This window comes from Lissotriton vulgaris, chromosome 3_1 (genome assembly GCF_964263255.1).
Source record: "Lissotriton vulgaris chromosome 3_1, aLisVul1.2, whole genome shotgun sequence".
NCBI classification, from domain to species: Eukaryota; Metazoa; Chordata; class Amphibia; order Caudata; family Salamandridae; genus Lissotriton; species Lissotriton vulgaris.
In genome coordinates this window covers 347,248,534-347,270,266 of record NC_141689.1, presented here as the reverse complement: position 1 = coordinate 347,270,266, position 21,733 = coordinate 347,248,534, and the positions used below count along the sequence as shown (strand labels likewise).

The following is a 21,733-nucleotide window of genomic DNA, read 5'->3' as shown; positions in this document are numbered from 1 at the left end:
TACGAGAGTAGAGGATGCTCCAAAAAATGGGCGAAAATCTGGAATTTGTGGGACAAATATAGGAATTACTGAGTGCTAGTGGTTGGAACATGGCAATCTGGGAGAGGGTACTGAGTGGGTAAGGTGGGTACAGAGTGGGGAAGCCTAACACTTTTGTAGTGTGTACTGCTATAGAAGTTATTATGACGCCCTATTGTAACCTGTATCATCCACATATTGCACTGTGTACCACGCATCAGAAAAAAGATACCCATGTATAAATTAACTCAATTTATAGAAAATGTATTGGCAAATAACAGATAGTTAGTTCAAAGAAGAAAATATATATAATATAGTTAAGGAGCTCAACAAGTTACACAAACAAGGCAAACAATACAGTGTGTAGTCAAAAAAGTGGCTGTGGAAAAAATTATACAAAATAAGAAGTTCAGGACTAAACAGAAACAACACAAACCAAAAATGCGTCCTCTTCAGTTAAGGCCACATATGTACTTTGACGGCGTTTCAAACATAATGTAATTAGATGGCCATCATCAGGACAAATCAATAGATCTGGGAGGGTCCAAGAAAATTCGGTAAAACATCTGTTATAACAATAGGTCCAACCAGAAGGAAAGAAGTATATGTCATTTGTATTGAATTCAAGGTTGTCACTATATAATTAATGTTGCATCCCTCTGTAGATCCAGCACGGAATGTGGCATATCCAAAAATCTAGGTATCCCAACCTCAACAAATTGCAAGGGACCGCAACCACACAGCTAAGTATATCGTCGTATTGCTTCTTCAATTTAAGAAGAGCTGCAATATATGGCAAGGAACTGATGTACATATGCACATGCCAGTCCCAGAAGTTCTGTCGGAGACCTTGTCCGTGCCGATAATCACATTCATGAAAAGAAGGCGCAAATCTTTGTCTCAAAATTTGTAGCGCAGGTGTAGTCAGAGGTGGACTAGACTTGATGGATCAGTCCCACCCAACGGGCTCAACTTCCTGCTGCGAGAGTTGCAACAACCAGTGAGTCCAATCCTACTTCCGGTCGAAAACCTTCGGGGGGCTCCTGTAGTAACGGTGTGTCGCTTGGAGGAGGCACTGGCTGTGATCACCTGCAATGTACCCTTCTTTAAACAGGATGTCATACAGGAAAGGGCTGTGCCTTGGATTCCCATAACTGCCAATCTTTCCAGGAGAATCTCATGAGACACAGTATTAAATGCCGGGCTGAAATCAAGAAGGACCAGCACGGCTGTCTCACCTCTATCCAGGAGCCATCTGAGATGTTCTGTGACTAGTAGAAGGGTGGATTTAGTACTGGGTCCCCTCCTAAACCCTGATTGCAAAGGGTGTAGAGAGCCTGGGCCTCAATAAAATGATAGAGTTGTGTTTTAACATGCTTCTCCATGATTTTGAAAAAAATGGGTGTGTGTGAGGAGCACTCCATAATTGTCTTTCTTTACAAAATAAACTACCGGTGCTGCGACTAATAAGGAGAGTCACTCCTTGTTAGAAGATGTAGGTTATGACGGGTTTACAAACCCATCTAGTCGTGCACTGTTCCCTCGGTGTGGTGCACCTTCTAATTTTTTTAAAACATTCTACTGAACGCTAAACCATATAACAGTTTTTTGTTTTAATACATGATTCACTTTGTTATAGTTTGCTATACATTCTTCACTCAATGCTGATTAATTCATCATATCAACAAATGCATCATGTGATTCTCCATTACTTTTGATTGTCCATATACAATATACATTTCATTGTATTTTAACACCACAGTTTCATTATTCTGCCCAATGCATTTTGGTACTCTATGGTACCTTCATCAGGGGCCAGTCTGAAAAAAATAAAAAATAGGAAAGTGTAAATATGATGTTGTTATGAGGACGCCCATGTGTGTAATATTATTGGTATTTTAACTCATACCTGTGTGGATAATTCACTGCACCTAAGGGCTGAAAACAATAAAAATATGTTCATGTTCAATCTATCCAAAACTGACATCCGACTGCACAACGAAAGATCTTTGAGACTGTGAATACTTAGGCTTACCGCGTTCCTTTACTGTGTTAACTGTCGATAAGCTGCCAGAATGAAATAATAATGATAATGAGCTCACTCATCTTAATATTAATATTAGTTGCCACTAATATTTTCTAATGCTGATAACATTGGCAATATGGTCAGACAAAACCTCAACAGCACCGTAGAAAACGCCCACGATAGGACAAAAAACAAGGCTCAATAGGTTAACTTCAAACCACTGGATCAAAGTACCATAGCCAAAACACTATCAGACATCAAACCCAACAACCACTATAATGATTCTCTACCAGCTAAATGCGTCAGAGACATAAACCATATTGTGATTCCCATATGGACGAAAATAATAAACGCCTCCCTATCACAAGGGATCCTTTCAGACTGCTTCAAAACAGGTCAAGTCGTCCCTATCATCAAAAAACCAACGGCGGACCCAGCCGATCCAAATAACTTTCGCCCGGTGATCAACATCCCTATACTTGCCAAACTAATGGAGAAATGCGTACAAAATCAACTAAGTCAACACATCGCGAAATTCACACTACTAGACGACTGCCAATCAGGATTCAGGACAGGACATAGCACAGAAACAGCGATCCTACATATCATCGATGATGCACTACAGGCACTAGACAGTAATCAAACGTGTCTACTTATCCTCCTGGACCTATCATCAGCATTCGACACGGTAAATCATGGAAAATTACTAAGCAGGCTTCATGATAGGATGGGAATAACTGGAAACGTGCTAAAATGGTTCGAATCTTTCCTGCAGAATAGAACGCAAAGATTCCTGGTCAATCAAACACTTTCACCAGCATGCCCTAACGCAATTGGAGTCCCCCAAGGATCTACTTTATCTCCATCACTGTTCAACCTTTACATCGAACCTCTCACTGAAATCCTCCGAAAATCTAATATCTCCTACCACATGTACGCGGACGATACCCAGATTTACCTCAAGATCACATCCAGGGAAGACATCATGAGAATGAATGAGACCTTAAAACTGACTTTACAATGGCTATCAATCAACCATCTGAAACTAAATGCACAGAAAACTGAATTCTTGCTAATATCTCCACCAAAGAAACACACAGAAGTGAAGGAATGGTCCAATATGATAACAGCATTAAATTGCACCCCTACTCTAGTTGGCTCAGCGAAATCTCTAGGAATCACTCTAGATGAGAAACTAAACATGAAAGCCCATATCAACGCAATGGCAAAAAGCGCCCGCTACCATCTGAACTACATCAGAAAAGTGAAACCATTCATATCCAAAGCAGACCTCAAACTGGCAGTTCAGTCGCTAGTTATCGCGAGGATTGAATATGGATGCACAACGCTAATAGGTCTACCAAAAATTTCAACAGCTCCCCTGAAAGCATGTCTAAATGCAGCAGCACGACTGGTTCAAGGAAATTTGACCATATATCGCCACACTTGAAGGCATTAAACTGGCTACCATTCGAAGCTAGAATCCAGCTAAAAATGGCATGTATAACACATAAGGCGCTCCACCACAATACACCCAAATACCTAGCTCAGAAAATTAAGCTATCGGGAGGTAACAGACCAACCAGGAGCATTAATGAGCTAATGCTGAGACCTGCCATCTTCCGGAAGAAGAAAACTTACGACAGGGCTTTTTCAGGAGCAGCCCCTAGAATCTGGAATTCTCTTCCTTCAAACATCAGAAAGATTGAAGATACAGCAACCTTTAAGAGGGAAACGAAGATCTTCCTAATGAGTAAATTCCTTCCATAGACGAGACACAGGAAGTCAGAACTCTTGCGTAAGGACTGGAGCTGAAACATGCATAGGAAATTGTCCATTAGGAACGATGGACTCTTTTCACATTATAAGCTATTATTTACTAAAAAAAATTTAAGTCATACTATATGCTATTATTATCCTAGAAATGTATTGATATTATCGCCTTTTGTTTCATTCATGTTCCTACCTCATAATACTATATGCTATTAGTATCTTAGACATTTTATTGATATTATCGCCTTTTGTTTCATTCATGTCCTACCTCATAATACTGTGAAAAAGATGATAACAATGCAGGACTATAACTACCTCATGGAATGTGAAGCGCTCTAATACCCAAGGGTCTTGTTCGCGCTATACAAAACTCTTAATAAATAAATAAATAAATAAATAAATAAATAAATATACATCGTATCTCCCCAACATACCTGAAAAGCTGCCGGAGTGTTTCTATTCCCTGCAAAATATATATGACTTGTGTTAAAATAGTCTGCGAGCCAAATGCTCGTGTGCTCGATGTTACCGCTATAAGATGTTCACGTACCTCAACATTTCGATATCCGATCTAAAAGATAATTAAAAGCAACGCTGTGACTTCCTGCCACTTATTTCAACGTGAAGGTACTCAAACTACTAATGAATCCAAGCGTACTCCGTATTTACCTGAACTAGTCTCTCTTCCCGCTTACTCGTTACCGATGCTGTCAAAGCTTCATTCAAAGTCGCCGCCATTACCAGTCTGTTTATAAAACGCTATTGTCACTACTGCACCTTAAACATCAAGAACGGACTGTTGAAAATGCTCATATCTTAAAACTAGCGTCCCACGTCGCCATCTTGGAGTAGGTCAAATCATCACCTAATACTCTTAGTAATCTCCAACTAATGCGGCTTATGTCTATACACCAACGTGCAGCTCACCCAACTTGTGCTCGATAATTTAATGATAAGCACCACGCGTATACCTGGTAATACACTGAAATGCTCAAACGGCTATTAAAGATTATAATAATAATAATACGGTACAGACGCTAAATCTCGTCGGGAGCTTTCTGTTTGGCGTAAACAAACTACTTTTCGTACGGCACGTATCTCCAACCTTCCTGAAGGCAATTAAAAGTTGCTTTTAGTGTATCCGAGCGAAGTGATGTTATGTGATGTGTTATTATTTTATGTGTAAGGATGGTATGCGATGATCCCCAATGTGCTTCAGTGGCCATAGCTCAATTGCTAATTTATGATGTTGTGTTGCCCAAGATCAAATACCAGGTACATCATACATAAATGCGGTAGGATACATTCTGTCTTAAATCGATATTGCACACATTAATGCTGATTAAATGTTTTTGACACATCTGTGTTTAAAGATAACATAAAGGGATACTCCTAAATAATGATAGTATAAACAGTAAGCTATAATTAAACAATGCATACTTTCAAAAGCTATTAACTCAAGTTCATCATATTGACCAAAATATTAGAGTCACTGACGTATTATTGTGTTAGACATACGTCTGACTGCCATTGCTGCAGGCAGCTGACAGTCCGACAATGAGTTGGTGGTCTCGCCTGCCCTATCATGATAAGACCGCTGTGCAGACGGTTTGGTTTGCAGGAAAAGGGGCACAGCACAGCACAAGTTGGGTAGTAAAAAACACTTAGTACCCATCCATGCACCATGTGCCAGGTACCTTGTGGTGCCTGGCACATGGTGCATGGATGTATGGGGGGGGCGCTACCAGTGCCCCTAAGCCACTTAGCAGTGGCCCTTTGGGGGACAGGGGCTCTGCTTGGGCCCCCAAAATCCCTTTCCGATTGCCTTTCCATGTTGGTGGGACTGCCTGAAAAGGCAGTCGGAAAGTGACAACCTAATCCCTACGGCAATGCCTGCACAGGCACCGCCCTCATGATAGGGATAGGAGTCAGACATCTGCCCCTATGGGATCTTTGAACATGTTGGAGGTGACGGTCTCTCTCGAGACCACTGGATCTGACAGTCCGCAACATATTGCGGTGGTTGGACCTATAGCCTGGATGTCGTTGGGACTGCCACCGATGGACTGTCTGAGGCAGTCCCACTGACATCCTAATGAGGCCCTTAGTTTCAATGTTTGCTTAGTGTATATTTTTTAACCTGGTTATATTTGTTTTCTTTAAATAAATATACATCTTTTCTGTATGTGACCCACTTGGGCTAAGTGAAAAAAATAGGCGAAAAAGAGGCAGGAAAATTAGCAGTATAAACAGAAACAGAAAAGAAGCAAGTCAAGAGCAAATACTAGGAAAAAGAGAGAAAGAAGCGATCGGATCTGAGGAAGAGCCACACTGAAAAGGAGCTACCACAAAGACATGCATTCAGAGATCAAGAGGGCGAAACCGAGTTGGGGACAACATAGAAGAAAGATTGAAGCAAAATGGATGAGAAGCAGAGATACGGGGAGAGGTGCAGGCAGAATGAAAGTGAAGTAAGAGATAAGAAATCAAAAGAACTTTAGAATAACAAAAAAAGAATGAAACAGTGGTAAGGAGAAAGAGGTAGTATAAGAGAGGAAGGCAGAAAGATAGTGGAAGAAGACATATGTGTGTCAGTAAGAGAAAAATTAAGCAAGAAAGCGAAAAAAGCTTGCCAGTGAAGACTAGGAGGACAGGAGAGCTAACGGTATCAATTCAAAGAAGGGTTTCACTGTACTGAAGAACTGCTGCATTGCCAAAGTCACTTTGAACTTTTCAATTGGCTGCATTAAAAAAACACCCGATCAGCACTCTGCCCGCAAGCGATTCAATGCTTCATGTAACAAGCTGTGAGCTGGGGGAGGAGGGATCAGTTTTTTTATGCTGGTTAGGATCCACGGGGAAAGATTCTCCTCTATTAAAAAGTATTGATCTCTATTCCCCACACCAACGTGTCCGGCTAAAAATATATTTTTTTTTAATTACACTACGTCAATCGAACAACTACTACACACAAGAAAGCATGCACCAAATGCTTGATCAGGAAGGTCAAGGGTAATTTGCACAGTTAAATTAGCGGCTGCCACTCCATGATCATCACTGTGTGAAATGAGAAGTGCTCACCGTCTACTCTGCTTACTAAATAGAGGACCGACCAGGCGATCTCGCAGCCGCTGCTGATGTGCTACAGAATTCCAAGTGATGTCAACATTGACAGCTTCTGGCACTCCAAAAGACAATAGGGCTGTTGCCCCTAGATGCATCATTGTAACATTTTGCGATTTCTTAATTGCGAAAATTAAGGAATCGCAATTAAGAAAAAGCAAAATGCTATGCATCAAAAAATCGCAAATTATTTTGCGATTCGGTAATTTTCCTTAATTGCAATTCACAATTTGCGAATCGCAATTAAGGAAAACCCTTCCCATTGATTCCTATGGCCTAGAGGCCCATAGGAATCAATGGGAAGGCATTCACATTTTGCGAATTTCAAATTGCGATTCGCAAAATGTGAATGCAATTTCAAGGGTGCATGGGGAGTTCAAAGAACCCCTCCCTGCATCCCTGAAATTGAACCGTAAGTGCAATTTACACACACACATGACCCAAGGACATGTGTGTGTGTAAATTAAAACTTTCAAATATGCAACTAGTGCATGTTTGAAAGTTTTCTGTAAATTAGCATGAAGTTCAACTTCATGCTAATTTACCCCTTCCAAATTGCGAATTCGCAAATCTAAATTAATCATGCATTGCATTTAAGAAATCGCAAAATTGCGATTTCTTAAATGCAATCCCAATTTAAGAAATCGCAATGAAATTGCGATTTCTTAAATTGCGAAAAAAGCAAAATGCTTCATGCATCCCAAAAACGGGATTTGTATTCGCAAATGGCCGAATTTTGCGATTCGCACCGTTTGCACCGTTTGCGAATGCAAAATCCCTTGATGCATCTAGGCATAAGATACCAGCAGCATGAACACCTGCTACCAGATGTAATAACAATGTTTGGTAAGCTCTGTGTAAATTGGTTGTGTTTGAGACATACACTAATGACCAGAACGCAATTTACACATCTAAGTTGAATTCTGGGGGCAATGTCACAGAAGTATTTATGAGTACTGGAAGTATTACTAAAGGATTGCTCTTTTATGTACTCATGTCGTTGTAAATTGTCCCGTGAACATCCAACTCTATATTAATAAAAAGGTCATGGAGGGCACAAAAGCTCTGATTTGTACTAATTGTATATGAACATTCCCATTTAATTTCCATTTTACATTTTTTGGAGTCTATTTACAAAGATAAGCAGGAGTGCATAAAAGAGTACTACATGAGTGTGAGTATTACTTTACAAACTTCAAAATTCCATTGTGAATAGGCCTATGGTTCACAAAGTACATAATATTCCAATGTAAAGTCTTGATTCCTCATTGGTGGAATTTCACATTTGTACGGAACACATATGAATGCGGAAAGTCTCCAATTGGCAAACGAAACAGAGATTTAAATAGGTAGATTAATAAAAGAGTTGACACAGAAAGGTGGAAAATCACACAATATATTAAAAAAAAGTCAAAACTAGTTGTGATAAAACATGTATTAAGGTTGGGGTGAAGGAAGTTTTTTATTTAGAGTATGGTGTGGTTTGAGGGATGATACGTGGTAAGGAGTATGGGTTAGGAGTAGGCTAAGGGTTAGGTTTAGGATTGTCGTAAAACGTAGGGATGGTGTAAGGTTTTGGCTTAGGTTTAGGTTAATATTAGTGCCTGGTTTACGGTCACAGTAAGGGTTAAAATATGAGATGGTATGAGTGAATGTGTTACGGTTAAGGTTGGATAAAGGATTAGTGTTAGTAAGTGTTAGCATTGCATGGTACTGGAAAATCATACCATCAAAATACTATATGACATAGATATCGTCCTCTAAATGTCATACACAAAATTATTCCTCCATTGGTATTAATAACAAATAATCTACACCTTAGGAGTACAATATTTTTGTAAACAATATTTAGACCACAATGTTTATGTCTGTCAATTTTATGACCATGATAGTTTGACGTAGAACTATTCAAACTGAGTAAGGGTTATGGTTGGGGTAGGTTTAGTGCAGTGTTTGAGTTATGAATAGAAACAGAAGTATGAACGATGTGCAGAAAATAGAAGTGCAGAAGTGTGGAGGAAATGCCAGTGTAGGAGCAGTATGGGGTTAGCACCCCATAAACTGTCAGAGACAACATTTTGCAAATGGAAAAGAAGTTAGGGCTATGGTTGAGAAGAGAGTAGTAGCAGTTTTTTGAAGGGTTCATTTAACTCTATATAGTGCTAAAATTCAGCGTTTTACCTATATATTTCTGTATTTCACATTTGCATATCTGAACCATACTTTTTTTATCTCTACTTAGTGGCGGCTGGTGACATTTCAAACGGTACAAAAGGGGGTGGTGATGGACGGAGCATCTGAATCAATCAAACACTCACACCCAGTCAAAAGATCTGGGTTTAATCCATCACCGTTCTTTAGCCCACTCTGCCACCCCAGTTCAGACATGGCTATATGCAAATCAGTTTGACCCTGTGCCTCATGGGAACAGTCCAGCCCAAACTGCCAAGCCATGTCTTCCCTGGACCGGAAACAAGCTTCCGAGGACCGGTTTCTGGCATTCCAGCCGTCTTCAGCCCGGCTTGCTTGAATCCAGTGGCAAAGTGAGCAAGGGACTCACGTCTGAGCATACCCATGTCTGAACTGGGGTGGCAGAGTGGGCTAAAGAACGGTGATGGATCAAACCCAGATCTTTTGACTGGGTGTGAGTGTTTGATTGGTTCAGATGCTCCGTCCATCACCACCCCCTTTTGTACCGCTTTTGGCCGCCATAAGTGTGGCAGGGTAGAACATTCCCTCATAGTATAAATTTTCACCAAGAGGGAGGACCCAGAATGAAATGATCTCCGAGCCGAGTGAAAGAAACTGATGCAGAGGATCAAAATAAGTTAAAATTAAGTTCAAGACGAAAGCGCCATAAATGCAAACACAATATGGAAGGGGTACGCCGGCTACCTCGCAGCACTATGACCAGCTGGGTGTTTTTTAAAATGTGAGTTACTCATGCCTACAAAGCAGGGCGATGCAAATATCAACTTCATCCTGGTGTTCAGAGATCATACAAGTGTAGAGGCACATTTCTTTGTATATAGTCCAAATAGACAGGTCAGCTCCACGAGGCATAGACAAGGCACCTTTCAGAGCTCTCATTGCTATTCATTTAAACCAGGATGGCACCTGCCGGTCCTACACACAATCAGAAACTTCCACCTCAAGTCCACTCGTTGAAAAATAATGTTGTGCTGAGAGGTTTGCATTTTATATTTTCTGACAATGTTCGACCTTGGCAGGGCCTTCTATATGTGAAAGCACAAATGGAAGGGTCATTGCTTCGCACACCCTGCTGAAGCGCTTAATGTAAACAGCTAACTTACAGGAGGACTGTACACAGACCAAAACTTGATATCTATCGCTTCTCGCCGCATTTATCCACGACGAAGGGTTGTAAACAACAATTGGTAATATGATCCAATGTAATGGAGCGGTTGGACCAGGCACGTAGCTTCTTTTGGTGCATCAGGTGCAGTGGCACCAGGGCTCAAAGGCCTGAGAGGCTCACTGAACCTTGAATATTGCTGTATTTCACAATTCATAAAGCACGAGGGGGCCCATTTCCTTGTTTTTGCGAGGGCCCATGACACACTGGCTACATCACTGGGTTGGGCACACAAAAGGTGGCCCGCCTTTAAGATTCAAATCTTACTCAAAACATAATTTTTCTGTGAGGAGGTTCACGTGGATGTTTGGAATCTGCATAGCGTCCACAATCCAACACACTGTCAGGTGATGGACAGTATGCTTGAATTATTCTCAGCCACTGGCGATCACTCTGACTGCTACTTACTTCTTCCATAGCAGTATAGAAGGGCATGCCAGGGGGATTGCAGGACACTACTTCTCTCTGCTCCTGGCAAGGGAAAAATAAGCCCAAGCTCCCCAGCAAATCCAAGCACTGCTCTTATGCTTTAAATAATACAGAGCAGCTTAAGAGCAGTGCCTGGATTGGCTGGGGCATAAAAGTACAACGCTCCATTGAAAACCGATGAGGCTGTGTCTTTGCTCATGCAGCTCCACAGTAGTCTTCGATCTACAAGCCTGAACTGTGAAGTCATACCAGCCAATCTGACATGAGCAGCTCGGTTTCAGCCTCAGCTACTCGTCCCACCCACTGTGAGCTCTGTAGCCGCATCCATAAGGAAATAACAAGCATTGGAAATGCAATAGGTCTCGCATTAGAAAAGTTGGAGTTATTGGTATTGTAAATGACATATGTTATTTATTTGTTGGTTTTTAAAATTGCTAAATTGATGGCTTTGTCATTTACAATGCCAATAGTTATAACTTTTGCGAATGTGACACCTATAGCATTTGGAATGCAACATATTTTGTATTTACGTGACTTAGATGGCAGCTCTTGTCGTTAGGCCACATCTCTAGAGAGCAGGAGAGTGCAGCAGGGGAGAGAAGCACAGCAATGCAATAGGTCTTGCATTAGGAAAGTTTGAGCTATTGGTATTGTAAAGGACACATTTTTTATTTATGTGCTTGTTTTGAAAATAGCGAATTAATAGCTTTGTTATTTACAATGCCAATAGTTTTATCTTTTGCAAATGTGACACCTATTGTAACACAATATGTGTTGTGAGGGTGAGTGAGGGTGAGGGTGAGGGGTTGAGGGTGAGGTGTTGAGGGTGAGTGAGGGTGAGGTGTTGAGGGTGAGTGAGGGTGAGGTGTTGAGGGTGAGTGAGGCTGAGTGAGGGTGAGGGGTTAAGGGGGAGGGGTCGAGGGTGAGGGGTTGAGGGTGAGGGAGGGTGAGGGGTTGAGGGTGAGTGAGGGTGAGGTGAGGTGTTGAGGGTGGGTGAGGGTGAGGGTGAGGCTGAGGGGTTGAGGTTGAGTGAGGGTGAGTGAGAGTGAGGGTGAGTGAGGGGTTGAGGGTGAGGGGTTGAGGGTGAGTGAGGGTGAGGGGTTGAGGGTGAGTGAGGGTGAGGTGTTGAGGGTGAGAGAGGGTGAGGGTGAGTGAGGGTGAGGGGTTGAGAGTGAGGGTGAGGGTGAGTGAGGGTGAGTGAGGGTGAGTGAGTGAGGGTGAGTGAGGGTGAGTGAGGGTGAGTGAGGGTGAGTGATGGTGAGGGTGAGGGGTTGAGGGTGAGTGAGGGTGAGGGATTGAGGGTGAGGGGTTGAGGGTGAGGGGTTGAGGGTGAGTGAGGGTGAGGGTGAGTGAGGGTGAGGTGTTGAGGGTGAGTGAGGGTGAGGGGTTGAGGGTGAGTGAGGATGAGGGTGAGTGAGGATGAGGGGTTGAGGGTGAGTGAGGGTGAGGGTGAGTGAGGGTGAGGGTGAGGGTGAGTGAGGGTGAGTGAGGGTGAGGGTGAATGTGAGTGAGGGTGAGGGTGAGTGAGGGTGAGGGTGAGTGAGGGTGAGGGTGAATGTGAGTGAGGGTGAGTGAGGGTGAGGATGAGGGGTTGAGGGTGAGTGAGGGTGAGGGGTTGAGGGTGAGTGAGGGTGAGGGGTTGAGGGTGAGTGAGGGTGAGTGAGGGTGAGTGAGGGTGAGGGTGAGTGAGGATGAGGGGTTGAGGGTGGGTGAGGGTGAGTGAGGTTGAGGGTGAGTGAGGTTGAGTGAGGGTGAGGGTGAGTGAGGGTGAGGGTGAGTGAGGGTGAGTGAGGGTGAGTGTGAGTGAGTGAGGGTGAGTGTGAGTGAGGGTGAGTGAGGGTGAGGATGAGGGGTTGTGGGTGAGTGAGGGTGAGGGGTTGAGGGTGAGTGAGGGTGAGGGGTTGAGGGTGAGTGAGGGTGAGGGTGAGTTAGGGTGAGGGGTTGAGGGTGGGTGAGGGTGAGTGAGGGTGAGGTGTTGAGGGTGAGTGAGGGTGAGTTAGAGTGAGGGTGAGTGAGGGGTTGAGGGTGAGGTGTTGAGGGTGAGTGAGGGTGAGGCATTGAGGGTGAGTGAGGGTGAGGTGTTGAGGGTGAGTGAGGGTGAGGGTGAGTGAGGGTGAGTGAGGGTGAGTGAGGGCGAGTGAGGGCGAGTGAGGGCGAGTGAGGGTGAGTGATGGTGTGGGTGAGGGGTTGAGGGTGAGTGAGGGTGAGGGGGTTGAGGGTGAGTGAGGGTGAGGGGTTGAGGGTGAGTGAGGGTGAGGGTGAGGGTGACTGAGGGTGAGGGATTGAGGGTGAGAGATGAGGGTGAGGGGTTGAGGCTGAGTGAGGGTGAGTGAGGGTGAGGGTGAGTGAGGGTGAGGGTGAGTGAGGGTGAGGGGTTGAGGGTGAGGGGTTGAGGGTGAGTGAGGGTGAGGGGTTGAGGGTGAGTGAGGGTGAGGGGTTGAGGGTGAGTGAGGGTGAGGGTGAGTGAGGATGAGGGGTTGAGGGTGGGTGAGGGTGAGTGAGGTTGAGGGTGAGTGAGGGTGAGTGAGGGTGAGGGTGAGTGAGGGTGAGGGTGAGTGAGGGTGAGTGAGGGCGTGTGAGGGCGGGTGAGGGCGAGTGAGGGTGAGTGAGGGTGAGTGAGGGTGTGGGTGAGGGGTTGAGGGTGAGTGAGGGTGAGGGGTTGAGGGTGAGTGAGGGTGAGGGTGAGTGAGGGTGAGGTATTGAGGGTGAGGGGTTGAGGTTGGGTGAGGGTGAGGGTGAGTGAGGGTGAGGTATTGAGGGTGAGGGGTTGAGGTTGAGTGAGGGTGAGGGTGAGGGGGTTGAGGGTGAGTGAGGGTGAGGGGTTGAGGGTGAGTGAGGGTGAGGGTGAGTGAGGATGAGGGGTTGAGGGTGGGTGAGGGTGAGTGAGGTTGAGGGTGAGTGAGGGTGAGTGTGAGTGAGGGTGAGTGAGGGTGAGTGAGGGTGAGTGAGGGTGAGTGTGAGTGAGGGTGAGTGAGGGTGAGGGGTTGAGGGTGAGTGAGGGTGAGGGGTTGAGGGTGAGTGAGGGTGAGTGAGGGTGAGGGGTTGAGGGTGAGTGAGGGTGAGGGTGAGTTAGGGTGAGGGGTTGAGGGTGGGTGAGGGTGAGTGAGGGTGAGGGGTTGAGGGTGAGTGAGGATGAGTGAGAGTGAGGGTGAGTGAGGGGTTGAGGGTGAGTGAGGGTGAGGGTGAGGGGTTGAGGGTGAGTGAGGGTGAGGGGTTGAGGGTGAGTGAGGGTGAGTGAGGGTGAGGGTGAGGGTGAGTGAGGGTGAGTGGTTGAGGGTGAGTGAGGGTGAGTGAGGGTGAGTGAGGGTGAGGGTGAGTGCGGGTGAGTGAGGGTGAGTGAGGGTGAGTGAGGGTGAGGGTGAGGTGTTGAGGGTGAGTGAGGGTGAGTGAGGGTGAGGGGTTGAGGGTGAGTGAGGGTGAGTGGTTGAGGGTGAGTGAGGGTGAGTGAGGGTATGTTTGTATGTATGTATGTTGAGTTTGAGGGTGAGTGAGGGTGAGGTGTTGAGGGTGAGTGAGGGTGGGTGAGTGAGGGTGAGTGAGAGTGAGGGGTTGAGGGTGAGTGAGGGTGAGGGGGTGAGGGGTTGAGGGTGAGTGAGGGTGGGTGAGGGTGAGGGGTTGAGGGTGAGTGAGGGTGAGGTGTTGAGGGTGAGTGAGGGTGAGTGAGGGTGAGGGTGAGGTGTTGAGGGTGAGTGAGGGTGGGTGAGGGTGAGTGAGGGTGAGTGAGGGTGAGGGGTTGAGGGTGAGTGAGGGTGAGGGTGAGGGTGAGTGAGGGTGAGGGGTTGAGGGTGAGGGGCTGAGGGTGAGTTAGGGTGAGGGGTTGAGGGTGAGTGAGGGTGAGTGAGGGTGAGGGGTTGAGGGTGAGTGAGGGTGAGAGGTTGAGGGTGAGTGAGGGTGAGGGGTTGAGGGTGATAGAGGATGAGTGAGAGTGAGGGTGAGTGAGGGGTTGAGGGTGAGGGGTTGAGGGTGAGTGAGGGTGAGGGGTTGAGGGTGAGTGAGGGTGAGGTGTTGAGGGTGAGGGTGGGTGAGCGTGAGGGTGAGCGTGAGGGTGAGTGAGGTGTTGAGGGTGAGGAGTTGAGGGTGAGTGAAGGTGAGGGGTTGAGGGTGAGTGAGGGTGAGGGTGAGGGGTTGAGGGTGAGTGAGGGTGAGGGGTTGAGGGTGAGTGAGGGTGAGGGTGGGTGAGCGTGAGGGAGGGGTTGAGGGTGAGGTGTTGAGGGTGAGTGAGGGTGTGGGTGAGGGGTTGAGGGTGAGGGGTTGAGGGTGAGTGAGGGTGAGTGAGGGTGGGTGAGGGTGAGGGGTTGAGGGTGAGTGAGGGTGAGGTGTTGAGGGTGAGTGAGGGTGAGTGAGGGTGAGGGTGAGGTGTTGAGGGTGAGTGAGGGTGGGTGAGTGAGGGTGAGTGAGGGTGAGGGGTTGAGGGTGAGTGAGGGTGAGGGTGAGGGTGAGGGGTTGAGGGTGAGGGGCTGAGGGTGAGTGAGGGTGAGGGGTTGAGGGTGAGTGAGGGTGAGGGGTTGAGGGTGAGTGAGGGTGAGAGGTTGAGGGTGAGGGGTTGAGGGTGAGTGAGGGTGAGGGTGAGTTAGGGTGAGGGGTTGAGGGTGGGTGAGGGTGAGGTGTTGAGGGTGAGGATGAGTGAGAGTGAGGGTGAGTGAGAGGTTGAGGGTGAGGGGTTGAGGGTGAGTGAGGGTGAGGGGTTGAGGGTGAGGTGTTGAGGGTGAGGGTGGGTGAGCGTGAGGGTGAGCGTGGGGGTGAGTGAGGTGTTGAGGGTGAGGTGTTGAGGGTGAGTGAGGGTGAGGGGTTGAGGGTGAGTGAGGGTGAGGTGTTGAGGGTGAGTGAGGGTGGGTGAGGGTGAGTGAGGGTGAGGGGTTGAGGGTGAGTGAGGGTGAGGGTGAGGGTGAGTGAGGGTGAGGGGTTGAGGGTGAGGGGCTGAGGGTGAGTGAGGGTGAGGGGTTGAGGGTGAGTGAGGGTGAGTGAGGGTGAGGGGTTGAGGGTGAGTGAGGGTTAGAGGTTGAGGGTGAGTGAGGGTGAGGGGTTGAGGGTGATAGAGGATGAGTGAGAGTGAGGGTGAGTGAGGGGTTGAGGGTGAGGGGTTGAGGGTGAGTGAGGGTGAGGGGTTGAGGGTGAGTGAGGGTGAGGTGTTGAGGGTGAGGGTGGGTGAGCGTGAGGGTGAGCGTGAGGGTGAGTGAGGTGTTGAGGGTGAGGAGTTGAGGGTGAGTGAGGGTGAGGGGTTGAGGGTGAGTGAGGGTGAGGGGTTGAGGGTGAGTGAGGGTGAGGGGTTGAGGGTGAGTGAGGGTGAGGTGTTGAGGGTGAGTGAGGGTGAGGGTGGTGTGAGCGTGAGGGAGGGGTTAAGGGTGAGGTGTTGAGGGTGAGTGAGGGTGTGGGTGAGGGGTTGAGGGTGAGGGGTTGAGGGTGAGTGAGGGTGGGTGAGGGGTTGAGGGTGAGTGAGGGTGAGGTGTTGAGGGTGAGTGAGGGTGAGTGAGGGTGAGGGTGAGGTGTTGAGGGTGGGTGAGTGAGGGTGAGTGTGGGTGAGGGGTTGAGGGTGAGTGAGGGTGAGGGTGAGGGTGAGTGAGGGTGAGGGGTTGAGGGTGAGGGGCTGAGGGTGAGTGAGGGTGAGGGGTTGAGGGTGAGTGAGGGTGAGGGGTTGAGGGTGAGTGAGGGTGAGGGGTTGAGGGTGAGTGAGGGTGAGAGGTTGAGGGTGAGGGGTTGAGGGTGATAGAGGATGAGTGAGAGTGAGGGTGAGTGAGGGGTTGAGGGTGAGGGGTTGAGGGTGAGTGAGGGTGAGGGGTTGAGGGTGAGTGAGGGTGAGGTGTTGAGGGTGAGGGTGGGTGAGCGTGAGGGTGAGCGTGGGGGTGAGTGAGGTGTTGAGGGTGAGGAGTTGAGGGTGAGTGAGGGTGAGGGGTTGAGGGTGAGTGAGGGTGAGGGTGAGGGGTTGAGGGTGAGTGAGGGTGAGGGGTTGAGGGTGAGTGAGGGTGAGGTGTTGAGGGTGAGTGAGGGTGAGGGTGGGTGAGCGTGAGGGAGGGGTTGAGGGTGAGGTGTTGAGGGTGAGTGAGGGTGTGGGTGAGGGGTTGAGGGTGAGTGAGGGTGAGGGGTTGAGGGTGAGTGAGGGTGTGACCATATCCATTCCAGACACTGATAATTAATTGGCGACAAAAGTTATTATTTGACGTGGCATATCTTAATTGCTAGGTTTTTTAATTACTAGTTGATGTTTAATTTTTGTAATCATTTTTTTAAGTATGCACCTCTTAAAAAATAAATAAAAATATTGCTTGTTATGTATTTCCATTTGTAGACCTAGAATAGTTATGGTGCATTGTATGTAGCTTTAAAAAATAAAAATGTATACTGCTCAATGTATTTCCGTGAATAGATGCAGGTTGCCTCTTTCTGTCAAATAATATCCCTTGTTCAACTTACTATAGTGGCGCGGCATACTATGAAGCAGAGGAGGACTGACTGTCAGAGCCTTGCTCTTTCCTCTCTTGCCAACAGGGCTACTCCAGAATAAGACCACGAAAACCATAATTTGTGAAACATGGCCATTTGACTCGCAGCCCGGTCAGTGGAGGGGCTCCGCTTTCTGATCCGTAGAGGCTGATGCGCAGTCACTTTCTTGAAGAGGAAATGGGGAATAAAAACTTTACTTTTGCAGTGATGTCGATGAACCTGGCTTGATGTCACACTGCTGCATTGTGCTGATTTTCTAAGTAAAAACATGCATAGTGAGGAGCACTAATACGGGTTTGAGATGGTGGAAGAGCTGCTTATCTCTTATGGAGATAGATTATCTGGGGGGAGGAAGGGCTCCTAATGGGAAGTGTAGACGGGGAGAAATTGAGAAAAAAAAGCTGAGCAGGGAGGGTGTTATTGCGGCTATCTGTTTGCCCGAGGGGAGGAGAAATGCAGGCCTGAGGCAGAGCACACGCTGAGAAGCTTGTGGGAGGGGGGCTGGGCTGCCTTTGATCTGGTAATGCGAGGCAGGCAGGCAGGGGGCTGGTGGCATTGTGCACGCGCTTTTTAGGGCTTGCGCTTGCGCAATGACCTAAAAAGCACATGCACTTGAAGAAATCGCCAGTGGAATCGCCAGTGGTGGATCAACACTGGATAAGCCGTAATAGAGCTTCGCCAGCGATGCGCAGAAGCGCATCAGCAGGCGAGCCCTAAAAATGAATGGAGGTACGTACAGGGGTAATTTAAATTGTCAAAAGAGCCTGGGATGTAGTGGCTCGCAGCAGCAGGCGGTCAACGCCCCTGCACCCCTATGAACGAACTGCTGCCTCTACTTTTTTCCCCTACTGAATTAATCAACGTTTTGTGTTTTATTTTTTATATTCAATCAGTTCTAGCACTTCAAGAAAACTATAAATGGTTTAGTTCATTGATCATTAGTAAAAACTTTTAAATCAGAAACTTTCTTTAAAAGTAGGAGTAATTATGAAGCAAATTCTCCCTTTTATGCATTAGTTTTTGTTTTACTTGGGCCCCAAAAATACAAAAACAAGTCCCGTCCATTATTATGTGCAACTAGAAAATTCATCTAGCACACCTTTCCACAGCCTATATTAGCAGCAGTAAATTCAAAGTGTCTGATACATAAACGTTTGTCAAACCTAAGCAGAATGTAGGTGCACAAAAAGTCTATCTCCAGATGCAAGTTGCTAGATCCTTATAGAATGTGTTGAAGTAGCAGAGCGGTTGGAAGCCAGGTGTTTCAAGGCAGACGCAACAGTGTGGCCATAGAGAAGGAAGAAATATTCACTGGGACATACATTTGCGCATATTTACAAACCTTCCCAATAGTTTCATATACAGTTTGTGCACCTATGTTTGGTTAGAAAATATGGTTTGAGTAAATGTAAAACGTGGGTGTGAAGAGCACCCACCACCACCCTCCCCACAGCTGTGTGTTTTTTTAATCCGTGGTAGGGATTTTTCTCACCTGGAGCAATGTTTTCTGGGTGAAGAAATAGAACAAACTAAACATTTTGCAGCTTTCCATGCATAGGCTTTGAGATTTGTGTGAGTCCCGAACAATCTTCATGAAAATGTTTAGCATTAGGCCTACTCAAATTAACAACTGCAATCAACATGTACAAACACAGGACCGGATGTTTCAAAAGTCTGCTTGCAAAAAGGTAAACAGTTTTAAATGTTGTCATGTGACCCATGTACCTACAAATCGCATCACAATATGACCAGTCACCAGCGGTCACAGAACAGCCTGCCTAATGGATGCTAATTAGGGGGTCGCTACGTGAAACAGACAAACATTGGCTACAAACGTAAGGACGGTGGCCTGTATTGAACAAGAAACCACTATCCATGTGCTTGCATTCCGAAAAAGAATTTGGGGCAGATTTACAAGCCCTTGCGCCTCTTTTACGCCGCTGTTGCATCATTTTTGTGACGCAGGGGCGGCGCAAAAGATGAGCCATGGTGTGGGGTATTTACAACGTGGCGCATCTGGGAGATGCGTCATGTTGTAAAGCCCTGCGCCAGAAGTAGGTGTTACTGCGCAGGGGGGACGTTCCGGCGCAGGAATCTACAAGATTTCACTTAGTCACTTTTGGGCCCATGCTGCGTCAAAACCCTACGCCTGCTTGAAGCAGGCATAAGGATTGACGCTGCATTAACAAGATAGGGCACCCCAGAACATTGCTGGAGCTGCGTCGCTCGCGACGCAACTCCAGCAATGCGCCGCCTTTACGGCACAGATGTGTCTCGCATTGGTGCTGTTTTTGCCCCATGGTGCGCCGCATTGTAAATGTGGCGCATCCATGCTGGCAGAGTTGCGGCGCACAATAACTGGCGCATCCCTACTGATATGCAGGGATGCGCCAGTTATTGTAAAACTGCCCTTTTGTTTTTAACCCTTTCGATGCTGATGACGAGCTCAGCTCGTCATCACCCACGGGTGTCGTGTGCTGATGACGAGCTGAGCTCGTCATGTAAACAGCAAAATGATCATTTGCAGCACAGCGCAAAAATCCCTGCAGCAGCCATGTGGTTAAAGCAACCTTTTTGCCAGTGGTGCTTTAAAAAAACAATTACTGTTTGGGAAAATATTATAGGCAGCTGGATGTGGTCTACTGGACCACAGCTTATTTCTCCCTCCTCCCACTTCCCCTAAGGTCACGTGACCCTTTTCACCATTCAAGGGGATACCATCCCCTTTGAGAACCAGTTACCACCTCCTTTGAGGTGTTGATTGATAACTGATCAGTTATTTGCGGTCACAAGCCACTGATGCATGCCATTTTGCATAGAAATTAGGAGGGCACACCCCTTTCATTCACCTTCCGAACTACAGTTTGGTATGGGTTGCTAAATCATATAAATATATAAATACATTTAGTACATAACTAAAAGAAATGTTGTGGTCACAAACCGTGTGATTTAGCGAAACGCAGGTTTTGATTTTGCAGAATGACTTTGTTCATTACATTCAATACGCTGCGGTACATTCAATACGCACAAGTGCATTCAGTAAAAATAAGTGTTTTCTGCACGAAGAAGTGCAAATATATTAAACGTATTTCACAGAAAACGTTGCAGATGACCATGTAAGGGAACATTCATTGTGCAAGTACATTACAGAAATATAAGTGCAGGTACAGTTAACATCTACAAGTGAAAATTAGTTCAACACGAAATAGCAGAAAGCATCGAAGTCATTTCAAGATAATGTACCTTCTTCACAAGTGTCTCCGCCTTTTCCAAGAGTGCAGTGGCAGCGGGCTCCTCCGCGGTCATAATCATTGACACAGAAGCTGTCAGGGGGACAGACAGTTTCATCACAGGATAGGTCAAAGAACCGTAGGGGGGCGAGCCCGTTCCTCCGTGCAGGTTTAGTGGTTGTGCTTCTGGTCCTGGTTGTTGTGGTGCTGGTGGTTGTTGAGGTGGTGACCAGGGAAGTAACTGGAGCAAGGGTGGTGGCTGTAAACTTTGGTGGCATCTTTGTCCAGTAGCCTGGATTCTCCTCGGTGTCAACCACAAACTTCTTGTTTCCTTCTTTAACATTAGATAGTGGTTTCAGCTAAAAAGAAAAAAAGGATACTTTGAAATGTCATAAACTCTGGTTTAAAAGAAGTGAGAGATGTGGTAAAACGGACTTGAATTATTTTAAATGTGTATATAGCACAGGGTCTTAAATTGTAGTTAGGCTTTCTTGTTTCCAATTTCTATTTGTTATGAATTCTGGTGGGGAGTTTCAGTGTTTGCAGGAAATGTAGCTATCAATGGCTGGCTGCGCTTCCTTTTTTTGTTTGTTTATCTTATATAGAGCACGGCTAACCCAACGGGGTGTCCCAGCGCTTGCATTGGGAACCCTTCCTGGCTTTTCCCTTCAAGATAACCTGTACTGGGCATCCCCAAGGTGAAAGCCAGGCATCCCGCCGCGGGGTCTGTAGTGGAGATTAAGCAAGCTATTGCCCAGAGTTGCAGAGTGTGAACCCGTGATTCGAGTAGGCACCGAAGTGAGAATTATCGAGTCTGTGGACACTTGGGCTCAGACCCTGCCGCGTCGGGAATTGAACCCTGGTCCCGGGTCTGACCTTAGCTTCCGGGTATGCCTCCTCTAACCATTGAGCCACACTTCTCCACAACGCTTCCTCTTTGTTGATCCACATAAAAAGACATGAGGCTGCGGTCTATTTATGATTATGACGAATTTTGATTTTATTCCTTCCTTTCCTCTTCATTCCTATTTCCGGTTCTAGTTTCCTTCTATCCTGCTCCAGACTACGTTTCTTCTCTTTACTTAAATTATTGTTTCATTATTACTCACAACTCTACGTCTGTCTTGTTTCCCAGTACCCAAACTCCTCTTTCTCTCACTGCATAAAGCAAGTGCATGGATAATCGCATGTTTGCACTTCATTTGATACCAGCAGATAACAGAGTAATGGTGAGCATTTAACACACCTTCCTGCTAGTCTATTCTTCAGACAAATGGTAAAGAACATCTGAAAGAACAGTTTCTGCTTGTAACATGAGAT

General features: G+C 46.5%; 1 protein-coding gene across 2 annotated transcripts in view; it reads right to left on the bottom strand.

The window, feature by feature from the left end:
• EGFLAM (EGF like, fibronectin type III and laminin G domains) overlaps positions 1–21,733 on the bottom strand; it is a 639,867-nt gene that overhangs the window by 171,986 nt on the left and 446,148 nt on the right. For both annotated transcript variants that reach the window (XM_086960551.1, XM_086960552.1), the window contains exon 9: positions 20,427–20,772. In XM_086960551.1, the coding sequence (XP_086816677.1) occupies positions 20,427–20,772 (346 nt within the window). The remainder of the gene's footprint in view (positions 1–20,426; positions 20,773–21,733) is intronic.